Genomic DNA, 13993 nt, shown 5'->3' on the forward strand with positions numbered 1-13993 from the left:
AGCCTTCCAAGTAGCCGGAACTACAGGCGTGCATTACCACACCCGGCTAATTTTTGGTTTATTGTAGAGCCGAGGTTTCACCAAGTTGCCTGGGCTGGTCTCGAACCCGTGGACTCAGGCAATCCAGTCGCCTCGGCCTCCCAAAGTGCTGGGATGACAGGCTGAGCCATCAAGCCTGGCCAGTTTGTGTTTTTAATGCATGAACACTCGTCTTGTGAACACGTGGAACTGGGCTTGTGAAATTCCCTGAGTCACATCCTCTTCTGCGTTCAGCAGTTTTCAAGGTTTTAGACGGCCTCTATTGCCTGTTTCCTCGAAGGGCTCCCTTGCTCCTAGCCTCCTGGGGTCAACATCTGGCTTGGAGAAGTCCCAGGTCTCAGTTTCCTTCCCTTGGCGGCTCCCTGGTGGACTGCCTGGCCGAGGCCTTATCTCTGTAGAGGCGATTCTGCTGAAACGCCGGCCGTTTTCCACTCGATTAATGCCTCATTCCTCAAAAGTAAAGATCATTATTGAAGCTGCTAAGCTTGCATACACACTGAGGTTAATACAGCATATTTAAATAGGCTACACATTTGAAGGAGATTTAGATATGAGTTGCAGTTTCATCCATTCCACCTACCAGTATCTGCTTGCCTGTCTGTGGATGGCCGTCTCTGTCCACACCTTGTTGTAAGTGCTGGGGTTAAAGGGCCAGCTCCCAGGCTCTTCCTCTGTGGAGACAGGGGACAGGGAGGACCCCTGCACACCAGAGGTTCTGAGGACACTGAGTGTTCCCAAAGGGCACGGCGTCCTGGAGCTGTGAAGCAGAATGTGGAGCCCTCCTGGGGAGGCGGCTGGAGAATGCTGGGCTGCAGGGCTCTTGGGGACCCTGCACGGGTCAGGCGGTGATGGGAGCCAGGGGGGTTGTCAGAACCCCCTCCAGGAAGGGGCCTGGTTGTGTGGGGAGGGTCCTGGGGGAGGAGGAGGGGACAGTGGGCAGCCCTCGGTTGTCCAGGGTGGCGGCGAAGGAGGCGGGAAGGAGCCTCATTTGAGGACGTGCAGGGGCCAGCAGGAATCAGGGGAGAGGCGCTCACCGGAGAAGAGAAGCCCCCTTCTGGTGGGCCTGTCTCTGGGGAGACACAACAGACCCCCCTGGAAACGACCCCTCCGAGCTGAGAGCCCCTCCCAGCAGACGTGACCCACCTGGTCAGGACACCTCGCACTTCCCCTCCTTTGCTGGAAAAACTGGCACAAAGCTGGGTCCTGTCCTAGTATGAGAACGGGACCCTGGCCTGGGTCCCCTTACCTCAGTCCGTCTGATGGCTCTGCTGCCTGCCCTGCTGCCTGTGGGAGAAGCCCCGACCCTTCTCCAGCCTACTTCTCCAGCCCACCCTCCTCCACTCACACTGTGGGCCCGGGTACAGGAGCTTTGTTCCCCGAAGCTTCCTCCCCTCCTCTGTCTTCCCTCCACTTCTCTCTTGGCTGACTCCTGGTCATCTTCCAGGTCACAGCAGAGATGCCACCTCTTCCAGGAAGCCTTTCTTTCTTTCTTTTTTATTTTGAGTTGGAGTCTCACTCTGTCGCCCAGACTGGAGTGCTGTGGCATGCTCCTGGCCACCGCAGCCTCGACCTGCTGGGCTCTGGCGATCCTTCCGCCTCAGCCTTCCAAGTAACCGGAACTACAGGCGCGCGCTACCACGCCCAGCTGATTTTTGATTTATTGTAGAGACGAGGTCTCGCCAAGTTGCCCGGGTAGGCCTCGAACCCGCGGGCTCAGGCAATCCACTCGCCTCGGCCTCCCAAGTGCTGGGATGACAGGCTGAGCCCCCGAGCCCGGCCCCAGGAGCCTTTCCTGATTCCCCCTGTCCTCACTCCTTCTTGTCTATCCCTAGAGTCAAAGGAGGTCTTGCTCAGCGGTGCATTTTCCTGGGGAGGGTGGAGACTGATCAGTTTGCAGAATGACTCACTGAAGGCCCAGACCCAAGGGGCTGTGCCTGGGTCACCGCAGCTGGGGCCAGGCGCGTTTAAAGCAAGGCTGCCCCCGACACGGCCCTGGCCCTGCATCCTGGTGCTCCTGCAGGTCAGGCCGAAGCTTCTCAGACGGGGCTGCTGCCATCTGCTGGAGACAGAGAGAATGCAGGTTCCCTTCGGCAGGGAGCCCCGAGGGTTCGCGTCTCAGCCTGAGGTCTTGACCGTCTCTGCAGACTTCCCCTTCTTGCGTTGCAGGTATTACTTTCTGGTCTACAACGCATCAGTCCTCTACTGGCAAATGGTGAGACCGTTTCTTAAGCCTGGATGTCGTCACCATCTGATCCCCAGCCTCTCCCAAATTGTAAACGTGTTAAATCAAACCGAGGAAGAAGACAAGGAGTGGCGTGCTGAGCTGATGCTGTGAGTTGGCTTGTCCTGCCCTTCCTGGCCTCTGAGCGAGCCCGCACGGCCAGCTCCGAGAGTCCAGACCGTCCTCTCCCAACTGGATTGTTATTTCACGCTGCTGGGGTCTGTCACGTGCTTTCTCCTTTGTAGTCACAAGTTGTGTGTGTTGTTCAAAGGTTGTTTCTCAAGAATCTGTAGGTGACATTTATTGTGTCCTGGTTATATGGCTGTCACAGCCGAACAAAAGGATGTGCTTAGACTCACAGCAAAGGAAGTGTGCGTCTGTGGCCCCAATTCTGGCTCATGGTTTTAAAATCTTAGTTCGGCAAAATGCTAATGTAGTAGACATGTGAGCAACGTAAAACAAAGCCGGAATGCACACGCCCATCTAGGTGGCCAGGTGGCCCATGGAGGAATAGCCATGGGGACAGCACACTGGCTACCCTGAGAAGCCACGGCGACAGGCTGTCAACAAGCACACATGGGCATTGCGCTGGGTGAACTGAAAGGGGGTCAGTCGGAGCTTTTCTCTGTTTGGGGAACTCTCGCTACAGGCCAGCAACTGGGTGAGTGTTGACGCTGGACACCTGAATTGTGCCCACCCCAGAGAATCTACACTTGTGTCCAATCCAGAGCCCGGAGGCCATTTGGAGAACTTTGCAAGATTGTAAATGCAGATAAAATCTCTCTTTTGAAGTGTCATTTTAAAGTATCCTAGAAATTAAAAGGCCAGTCATCCCCTCTCCTGATGCTTGCAGTAGCAAGCGTTTGTGGCTTCTGCTGGCCCTTCCGGAAGAGCCATAGCCCCTGGTGATGGCCAAAAGAGGGACCCCAGGGTATCTTCCTAAATTTTTGGTGAAACACAAAAATTATGCAAGTATAATTTTAAGTCATTTTAGGAGAGAGAACAAATAACCTGGTTGTTAGACATTTGCAGCAGAAAGCAATTTCAACAATGTTGAATCTCTACCGTTTTTGTGTTATCCAGGGAACTTCTTGAGTGCTACCTGCAAGCTGGAAAAACAGAGGAGGCAGCTAAATTCTGTTCCACTGCAGCCCCCTTCATAAAATCCAACGTGCCACACAAGTATCAACACATATTCTCTGTTATGGTAAGTTGTAAATATATAGTAAATATGTAGTAAAAATCATAGGTAAAAGAAATCATTTTCTTAAAAGTCATTGTTCAGAAAACTATGCGTAAAAATCACATACAAGTTTACTAATTGGGAGGTATAAAAACTTACATACACACATAGATAAGCAAAACAAATAAATAAATTAAAAAGAAATAGCAGTTCATTCTATGTGAAGACAGATATAGCCAAGACATTTGGAAACAAAACAAGACATTTTGCATTTACTATTGCTCTGAATACTTCTTTTGTATCATCACTGAATTTTTTTAAAAAGCTAATGAAAGTTTCTAAAGATACAGGTAATTACTAAAAGAACGTGTACGAGAAGCATTCATTCGCTTCTCCTCTTTACTTATAGGGGATCGGCTTAAGTTATAGCTGAAAAGCTAAATATAAAACTTAATGAGAAGATACATGCTAATTACACATATTAATTTTGCCGGGGGAATATTTACAATATAACGTCTAGACAGAAAATCTGGATTTCTAGCTAATCGTTGGCATTCAGATTAATATTCTGTTCCACCTCCCAGCAGGTTCGTCACGAATTAATGGACATGCTTCAGTTAAAGGAAGAAAAGAAAACTTCCATCAGCCTCACAGTCTCTTTTTATATTAATATGCTGAAAGCGTGAGTAGCTTTGGGAGGGAGAGCGAAGGGTGACTTTTCCAAGCGCCGAGCGCAGGATGACTCTGCACCCTCCAAGTGAGGGAGTCCCTGGTCAGTGGGAGGCGACTTTGGCCTTGACCTGGAGGATGTGGGAGCCTGGGCGGCATCAGGGTGTGAGGGTCTGAAAGCCAGGCCCAGTCCTCTGCCCTGCCGTCCTCCCATCGCTGAGAGGGAAAGGCCAGGGAGGGAGCGTGGAGCCTTTGAGCTGAGTAGAGACAATGGGCGGAGCAGCACAGAGTGACCAGCGGCATCAGTCAGGCCCTGAGGCTTGTGACTTGACCATGAAATGGAAAAAAACAGGAGTACTGTGTAGGCAAATTTTGATGGGAGCGGGTTAGAGTGGATGGAGAGAAGGTTATACTCGGAAAGTAAGTTGCTGTAAGGGACCGTGGAGACCCTCTGTGGCAGCTAGAGGGAGTTGGGACGTGTGTCTGGGTGCTGAGGGGAGTGGGGAGGTCACTGCTCACTGGGTTTGGGTGCTGGGAGTGCGGACGTCACTGTGTGTCTGGATGGGGATAGCAATGAGGAGATCTCACCCAGCGACAGAGGAATGCCGGCCCCAGCTCCCAGAGCAGTTGCGCAGAGAGAGGGCCAAGCATCTTCATCAAAGGGGGCCCCGTGGGCGGCACTGGCCCTGGCAGAAGAGTGTGTGCACACCTTGCCGGAGGGTTTCCGTTTCAGCGGTGGGGGCAGGTCACGTATCAACTGGAGAAGATGGAATGAGCAAGAGTGAACACTTGCCCGGGAAACTGGAGGAGACTCCTGTTTAGGGGGAAACACAATTTTGTAGAGTTTCTCTTCGGAGACTTTGAATCGATTCGATGAGATCTTTTAGTTGAGGAGTGTTTGCCTTAATTCTAGAAAAATGGACCAGAATGATTTGCCAGAAGACTTCGACAGCTTCCTGAAGAAGGCCTACAGACAGTTATGTCATTACAATCACCAGCGCTTTCCTTCAGTCAGAGAAGAAAAGTAAGTGTTTATGTGTTTCTGATTTTACATCTACAGAATCATTGTACAAAGTTTGGTAAGACCTGGATAATGTGAAAAAAGAAGAACAAGCCGCAAGAACTACCTTAGCAAAAGTCAGCCATTCTGGAGGTTTAAGCTAATTTCTTTCTAGTCTTGTTTTTTTTTTGAGTTGGAGCCTCACTCTGTCGCCCAGGCTGGAGTGCAGTGGCATGCTCACGGCCTCCTCAGCCTCAACCTGCTTTGCTCAGGTGACCTTTCCACCTCAGCCCTCCAAGTAGCTGGAACTACAGGTGCATGCTACCACGCCCGGCTAATTTCTTGATTTATTGTAGAGACAAGGTCTCACCAAGTTGCCCAGGCTGGTCTTGAAACCCAGGACTCAGGCAATCCTCTAGCCTCAGCCTCCCAAAGTGCTGGGATTACAGGCTTGAGCCACCGCGCCCGGCCTTCTAGTCTTTTGTATTCTGAGATTTGCACTGTTTAGGGGTACTTTCATATCCTACTTTTAAAAATCAAGCTTAATTTCTAAGCACTAGGTGTTTTCCAGTTCTTCCAGCATCTTCTTGCATATTTCTGAATAGCGGCACTAGATGTGTTTTGCTGGTGGAAGGACATACCTGCTTCTCGAGCCTTTCTCCGGCTAGATTGTCTGGATGCTGGGCTTTCTTGAATCCTCTGAGAACGGCTCAGAGTTTGGGCAAGTCCTGGGCTGGATGCCGAGAGTGAGCCGCCCAACCGAGGCTGCCTGAAGAATCTGGAAAGTGCTTTCCTGGATTTCCCAGGGCTGGCAGGGGTCTGTTCCCCCAGTCCTCGTTAGACAAGAACAGCTGGGGCTACCAAGAGCCCTCTCGGTCCCAGACAGTGTCTCGGACCCCTCACCTGCAGGCACCTCCTTTGCCCACGGCCCCGTGTGTGGGTGCTGCCCCTCCGGCGTCTCCGTGGCTCTCTTCTGTGCCAGCTTCCAGTTCTGTTGTGCCGTGGCTGCCGAGGCTAGCCAGAGCCGTTTCGTGTTTGGTCACCTGAAGTTCTTTTGAGCGTCGCGAGGTCGCTGCTCCCGGGTTCTGGAAGAGACCCGTGTGCCCTGCTTGCCACCTCACACCTCGCCCGTTGGAACAGCCCTTGGGAGCCCTGAGAATCCCGGGGGCTTCTCAGCACTCTGTGGCGGGCCCTGCTGACCGGGCGTCTGTGTCTGGAATTCTGGGTGGGAAAAACGCCATGTCGCTAGTTTAAGACCAAGGAAGGACCGAAAACCGGTGACCTGTCCTTGCACAGATTCTCTTTTCCGGGCCTGCCCCGCAGGCCTGGGCGCCAGATCTGGACAGAGAGGCCAGCGGGCTGGAGGCCGGGCCTGCCAGGGCTTTGAAGGTCCAGAGGCTGAGCCGGGGGCGGAGGAGGCGGGTAGGGCTGAGCGCTGGGCGAGCAGAGGGACTCACAGCCCCCTCGCCTCCCTCCGCCTCTGTGTCCTGGCCTGGGTTCCGAAGGTCAGTCTCTGGCCTTGTAGCCCAAGGCCCAGCTGGGGCCGCCACGGAAGCATTTCTGTTTGGCCACTTCCATTTCCTTTTTGTTCCTCTTCATCTTACTGCTGTGGTGTCTACCCTGATTCCCGCCTCTGGTTGAGCAATGGCAGGTGCATTTTTCCTTTCTCTGTGTTGAACCACTTCTGCTTTGTTTGTTTGTTTACAGAGTGCTCTTGCTTTTTGAATTAGCTCGTCTTTCTTTGTCCTTGAAATGTGTGGGGATTGCTTCTGACTGCCTCTCAGACCTGAAGACAATCGAAAGCACGGTAAGTGGCTTTAATGACACCGCTGACGAAGGAAGGGCAGATGTTCTGTGCGTTTGGAAGAACAGCAAGGGAAAGGAAAAGCAGTTCGCAACGCTGTCCCCCAAAGGGCGCTGCACACGTGGCTGGCAAATTGCATTCCTGTCTTTCTTATGTGCAGCTTCCACAGTGTGGCTGCTTCCTTTTTACCTTTGTCGTAGGCACTGGTTCACACTGCCCCAGCTGTCCCTGCAGTGCACTTTAAGGGCTGCTTAAAATGTCACTGGACATTTCCATCATATACAGTGGTCTCCTCCTTATTCGTGGTTTCACTTTCTGCTGTTTCAGTTACCCCTGGCCAACTGCAGTCTGAAAATATTAAGATATTTTGAGAGAGAAAGAGAGAGAGAGAGATCATATACACATAAATTGTATGATGATATATTGTTATAATTGTTCTATTTTATTATTGATCATTGTTAATCTATTATTGTATCTAATTTACAAATTATACTTTATCATAGGTATGTGTGTGTAGGTAACACATACACAGCATTATTAGGCAAAAAGAGGATCAATGCCTGATAACATAGCTGATGATTTCCCAGGAAGGCTGAGGCGGAAGGATTGCCTGAGCCCAGCAGGTTGAGACCGCAGTGGCCATGAGAATACCACTGTACTCCAGCCTGGGTGATGGAGTGAGATTCCAACTCAAAAAAAAGAAAAAAAAAGAAAAGAAAACTGCACTGTCTCAGATGAAAAAATACACTAGAGGGCATCCCCCTTGCGTCCCTTCTCACTGTGGAAGTTTTTCTGTCCTCTCAATAAATCCTGCTTTTAAAAAAAAGAAAAAAATACACTGGATATAATTTAAAGCAGATTAGACATTTTAGAAGAAGAAATTAGCAAACTTGACAATACAGCAATGGAAACTATCCAAAATGAAACACAGAGAGGAAAAACACTGAAAAGAAAAATAGGATCAGTGAGCCCTGGGACAACTTCAAACCAACTACTGTATATGTGACGGGAATCCCTGAAGGAGAGAAGAGAAATGGGGAAGCAGAAAAAAATATTTGAAGAGATAATGATCCAAAATTCCAAATATGATAATCTTCAAATATAGGGTAAAGGACATCATATATTGAGAAACAAAATTAAGAATGACAGCAGACTTCTTGTTGGAAACATAGGAAGTCAAAAGATTGAAGACTATCTTTAAGATACTGAAATAAAACTATCAACCTAAAAATCTAAGCCCAGAGAAAATATTTTTCAAAATCAAAAGCAATGATTTTATTTTATCTTATTTCATTTTTTGAGTTGGAGTCTCACTCTGTCACTCAGGCTGGAGGGCAGTGGCACACTCACGGCCACTGCCGCCTTGACCTGTTGGACTCAGATGATCCTACCGCCTCAGCCTTCCAAGTAGCTGGAACTATAGGCAAGCACCACCATGCCCGGCTAATTTTTTTTTTTAATTTTATTGTAGCATGAGGTCTCACCAATTTCCCCAGGCTGGTTTTGAACACATGGGCTCAGACAATCCTTTCACCTCAGCCTCCCAAAGTGCTGGGATTATAAGCGTGAGCCACTGCAGCACCTGGCCAAAAACAATGGTTTTAAAGATTCATTGAAATATTAAAAAACCCAAAGAATTTGACCCACACTACACGACAACAAGACATTTTAAGGCAAGTTCTTCAGGTCAAAGGAAGATAATACTAGATGGAAAACTGGGTCTACGCAAGAGAATGAGGTATACCAGAAAGCAAAGCCACAAGGATAAGTCTAAAGGACTTTTAAGGCCAGGCATGGTAGCTCACATGTGTAATCCCAGCACTTTACGCGACTGAGGTAGGAGGATCGCTTGAGCCCAGGAGTTTGAGACCAGCCTGGGCAACGTAGCAAGACCTCGTCTCTACAAAGACATTTAAGACATTTGCCAGGTGTGGTGGCACTTGCCTGTAGTCCCAGCTACTTGGAAGGCTGAGGCAGGAGGATCGCTTGAGCCCAGGAGGTCAAGGATGTGATGAGCCGTGGTTGTGCCACTGCACTCCAGCCTGGGTGACAGAGCGACACCCTGACTCCAAAGAATTTTTAGAAAAGACTTTTAAAAGTATTTAGAGCTTTTCAAAAGACAACTGACTGTTTAAAACAAAGATACTAAGGACATGGTGCGGGGCTTCGAAATACAATGTACTGCAATGACAGCATAAAGGCAACAGAGAAGAAATGAAAGAATACTGTCGAAAAGCTCTCCCTCTACACAGTGGTGTCACTCACGTGTGGTTTGGGTTGCTCGTGGTCTGAAAGTATTACGTGGAAAGTTCCAGAAGTAAATCATTCATAAGTTGTAAACTACGCACCCTTCTGAGTAGCATGACGAAATCTTAGACTGTCCGTCCCAGTTCACTTGGGATGTGAAGACACTCTGGAGAGGCCTCCAGCCTGTCAGTCACAGAGAAGCCATCTCAGTCATCTGATTGACTGTCACCATTTTATCGTGCTTGTGTTCAGGTCGCCTGTATTTTACTTCATAACGGCCCCAAAGTGCAAGAACAATGATTTGAATATGCCAGAGAAGCCGTAAAGCAGTGGTCCCCAACTAATTTGGCATCAGGGACCAGTTTTGTGGAGGACAGTTTTTCCACGGACTGGGGTGGGGGATGGTTTTGGAATGATTCAAGTGCATCACATTTTATTTCTATTATTAGTACCTTGTAATCTATCATGAAATAATTATACAACTCACCATCATGCAGAATCAGCGGGAGCCCTGAGCTCCTTTTCCTGAAACTAGACAGTCCCATCTTGGGGTGATGGGAGACAGTGCTAACATCGCTGCCTCAGCTCCACCTCACATCATCAGGCATTAGATTCTCACAAAGAGCGTGCAACCTAGATCGCTCGCAAGCAGAGTTCATAACAGAGTTTGCACTCCTATGGGAATCTAATGCTGCTGCTGATCTGCAGGAGACAGAGCTCAGGAAGTAATGCCAGTGATGGGGAGTGACTGTCAGTACAGATGAAGTTTCACTCACTCACCCGCCACTCACCTCCTGCTGTGCCAGCCAGTTCCTAACAATCCATGGCCTGGGGATTGGGGACCCCCGCTCTCAGGTGCTTCCTTTCCATGAAAGGGTGAAAGTCTTGACTTAATACAACTTGTATGCGGGTTACCATCTAGAATGAAGAATGAATATTCTCTCTGTGAAATTGTGAAGAGGGAAAAAGAAAATCATGCGAGTTTTGCTGTTGCACCTCAAACTGTAAAAGTTACAGCCACAGTACATGATAAGTGCCTAGTTAAGATGGAGAAGGCTTTACGTTTATGGGTGGAAGACAAGGACAGGAACGTGTTCCGATCGGCAACACTTGGGTTCAGTGCTATCCGTGATTTTAGGCATCCACTGAGGGCCTTGGAGCAGACCCCCTGCAGAAAAGGGGTCTGCTGCACTTACCTGACAAATAATATGCATATACTGTAAGTGGTATAATATTACTCAGGGTCGGCTCTGATAAATAAGTGATATACACCCTATTCCCTCAAGCTACCATTACAGTTAATAACTAACAAAGGAAATGGAGTGGAATCTGGTGTAGTCTGGATATCTGTCCCCTCCAAATCTCATACTGAAAATTGATCCCTTGTGTTGGAGGTGGGAGTCATTATCACAAGGGATCGCGGAGGGGTTTAGGCTGGAGGGGATCATCCCTCATCCCTTGTGATGATGACTGAGTTCTCATTCTGGGGGTTTTCCTGAGAGCTGACTGCTGAAAAAAGCCTGGCACCTCCCTCTCTTCTCTCTTGCCTCCCTTCTTCTGACCATGTGGTGCTGCTCCCCAAGTAGCTGGAACCACCGGCACATGCCACCATGCCTGGCTACTTTTTTGATTTATTGTAGAGACGAGGTCTTGCCAAGTTGCCCAGGCTGGTCTCGAACCCCTGGACTCAGGCAGTCCTCTTGCCTCGCCTTCCACCATAAGCGGAAACAGCTTGAAGCCCTCGCCAGAAGCAGATGCGGGCACCATGCTTCTTGTACAGCCCGTGTAACTGTGAGCCAAGCAAACCTCTTTCCTTTATAAATTGCGCAGCCTCAGGTATTCCTTTATGGCAATACAAGTGGACGAAGACAGAATCATAAAAGATAATCAGTTAATTTAAAACAAGACAAAGAAGAGACAAAACAGAATAATAAAAAGATGGGACAAGTAGAAAATACATAGTATGGTATAGCAGATTTAAATCCAATTGTATAGTAATCACATTAAATGTAAGTGGCCCAAATATCCCAATTAAAAATCACATACTGTCATATTGGGAGAAAAAAAGCAGGACTAAAACCTATGCAGCCTGCCAGAAACCCACTTTAAATGTAAGCTATAAGTAGATTAAAAGCGAAGGAATGAAGAAAAATGTACCATGCTAACACTGACAAAAACAAAGCTGGAGTGGCTACATTAGTGTTATACAAAGTAAGAATTAGAGAAAAAATTACTAGTGATGAAGAGGGTCTTTTAAAAGTGGCCAACTGACCAGGCTCGGTGGCTCAGCCTGTAATCCCAGCACTTTGGGAGGCCGAGGCGAGTGGATTGCCTGAGCCTGCGAGTTCAAGACCAGCCCGAGCAACTTGGTGACACCTCTTCTCTACAATAAAATAAAAAATAGCTGGATGTGGTAGTGCACATCTGTAGTTCTGGCTACTCGGAAGGCTGAGGTGGAAGGATCGCCAGAGCCCAGGAGGTTGACCCTGGGGTGGCTGTGAGCGTGGGTGCCACTGCACTCCAGCCTGGGCGAAGGGGTGAGACTCCAACTCTAAGTAAAAAATAAATAAATAGATGTGGCCAGTTAATAGAGAAGACATAATCGTTTCTTTTCTTTTCTTTTCTTTAAGTAGGAATCTCTGTTGCCCAGGCTGGAGTGCAGTGGCATGCTCACAGCCTCCGCAGCCTCAACCTGCTGGGTTCAGGTGATGCTTCTGCCTCAGCCTTCCAAGTAGCTGGAACCACAGGCACATGCCACCATGCCTGCCTAATTCTTTGATTTATTGTAGAGATGAGGTCTTGCCAAGTTTCGCAGTCTGGTCTTGAACCCCTGGACTCAGGCAGTCCTCTTGCCTCTACCTCCCAAAGTGCTGGGATGACAGGCAAGTTACACACCTAGTAACAGTTTAAAATAAATGAAGCCAAAATTGATAGAACTGTGAGGACAAGTTTACAGAGAATCAGTAAGGACATGAAAGACTTAGACAACCAATGAAATCTAATTGACATATAAAAAACTGCACCTAGAACAGCAGAATACACAGTCTTCTCAGGTGCACAGGAAACAATTATCACGACGGACTATGTTCTAGGTTTAAAAATTGACATATATTTAGGAGTATTCAAGTCATACAAAGTATTCACTGACCACAGTAGAATTAAATTTGAAAAAAAAAGGATACTTAAAATTCTGAATAATTGGAAACTACACAGTTCTAAATAACCCATGAGTCAAAGAAAACTTCTAATGGAAATCATAAGGTATTTAGTGTCAAAATGCCTCTCAAGAATCAGTGAACTCAGCTTCCATCTTAAGAAACTAAAAAAGGGGCCAGGCACAGTGGCTCATGCCTATAATCCCAGCACTTTGGGAGGCCTAGGTGAGAGGAGTGCCTGAACCCATGGGTTCGAGACCAACCTGGGCAACTTGGCAAGACCTCATCTCTACAATAAATCAAAAAATTAGCCAGGTGTGGTGGCACATGCCTGTAGTTCCAGGGTCATACGGAAGGTCAATTTCTAGTTCTTTCAGAAAGCGCCACACAGTCCTCTCAAGAGACTGCACTAGTTTACATTCCCGCCAGCAGTGTAAAAGCGTTCCTTTTTCTCTGCATCCTCACCAGCATCTGTTGTTTTTGTTTTATTCATAATGACCATTCTTACAAGGGTTAGGTGTTATCTCAATGTGTTTTTGATTTGCATTTCTCTGATGATGAGTGAGGCTGAGCACTTTTTCATGTGTCTGTTGGCTGCCCGGATATCTTCCTTTGAAAAGTGTCTATTCAGGTCTTTTGCCCACTTTTTAATGGGGCTGTTTGTTTTTTTTCCTTTTGGTGCATTTCAGTTCCTTGTAGATCCTAGACATGAAACCTTTGTCAGATATACAGTTGGCAAATAATTTTTTCCCATTCTGTGGGCTATCTCCCTGCTCTCTTGATGGTTTCTTTTGCTTTGCAGAAGGTCATCAGTTTGATGAGGTCCCACTTGTCTATTTTATTTCTCATGGTATGGGCTCTTAGGGTTCTGATCAGCAACTGGTTACCAGTTCCAATTTACATAAGGGTGTCTCCTGTGTTTTCTAAGATTCTTATAGTTTAGGTCTTTGATCCATTTAGAGTTAATTTTTGTGTATGGTGATAGGTAGGGGTCCTGTTTCAATCTTCTGGATGTGATCAGCCAGTTTTCCCAGCACCATTTACTGAATAGGTTCTCTTCTCCCTAGTGGTAGTTAGTTGTTGGAGGCTTTGTCAAAGATGAGTCTGTTGAGAAATTGAGGTTTTTGCTTCTGGAAAAAAAGGTTTTTGGTCTATATGCCTGATCTTGTACCAATACCAGATTGTTTTGATTACTGTAGCCTTATAGTAAAGTTTGAAGTCTTGGAGGTGTGATACCTTCTGCTTTGTGTCTTTTGATAAGGATTGTTTTGACTGTGTGGTCATTTATGTTTCCATTTGAATTTCTGTATTGTCATTTCCCGGTCTGAGAAAAATGATGTTGGTAATTTAATGGGTATTGTGTTGAACCTGTAGACTGCCTTGGTATGATGAACATCTTAATCATGTTGAATATTTTTCCATTTGTTCATGTCTTCTTGGATTTCTTTGAGCAGTGTTTTATAGTTCTCACCATAAAGGTCTTCCACTTTCTGGTTAGGAAGATGCCGAGGTATTTCATTTTTTTTGTGGCTATTGTGATTATGCTTTTTATTTGGTTCTCTGCCTGCTTGTTGTTGTATAAGAATGCAACTGTCTTTTGCACTTTTATTTTGTACTCTGAGACTTTTCCAAAGTCCTTTATCAGTGCAAGCAGGTTTTTGACAGAATTCTTTTG

The 13993-nt window shown here is 47.4% G+C and overlaps 1 protein-coding gene across 1 annotated transcript in view; it reads left to right on the forward strand.

Annotated features, from left to right (window-relative positions):
• The window catches only part of LOC103260112 (cilia- and flagella-associated protein 46-like), a gene marked incomplete at its 3' end in the record, with an annotated part of 70512 nt that overhangs the window by 2489 nt on the left and 54030 nt on the right, over positions 1-13993 (forward strand). Inside the window, exons 4-9 of the mRNA XM_021712183.1 lie at positions 780-876; positions 1872-2370; positions 3344-3467; positions 4031-4125; positions 5026-5136; positions 6820-6919. Coding sequence (XP_021567858.1) covers positions 780-876; positions 1872-2370; positions 3344-3467; positions 4031-4125; positions 5026-5136; positions 6820-6919 — 1026 coding nt within the window. The remainder of the gene's footprint in view (positions 1-779; positions 877-1871; positions 2371-3343; positions 3468-4030; positions 4126-5025; positions 5137-6819; positions 6920-13993) is intronic.

Source organism: Carlito syrichta, unplaced genomic scaffold (genome assembly GCF_000164805.1).
Source record: "Carlito syrichta isolate Samal-C Ts95f unplaced genomic scaffold, Tarsius_syrichta-2.0.1 Scaffold303117, whole genome shotgun sequence".
Classification (NCBI taxonomy): domain Eukaryota; kingdom Metazoa; phylum Chordata; class Mammalia; order Primates; family Tarsiidae; genus Carlito; species Carlito syrichta.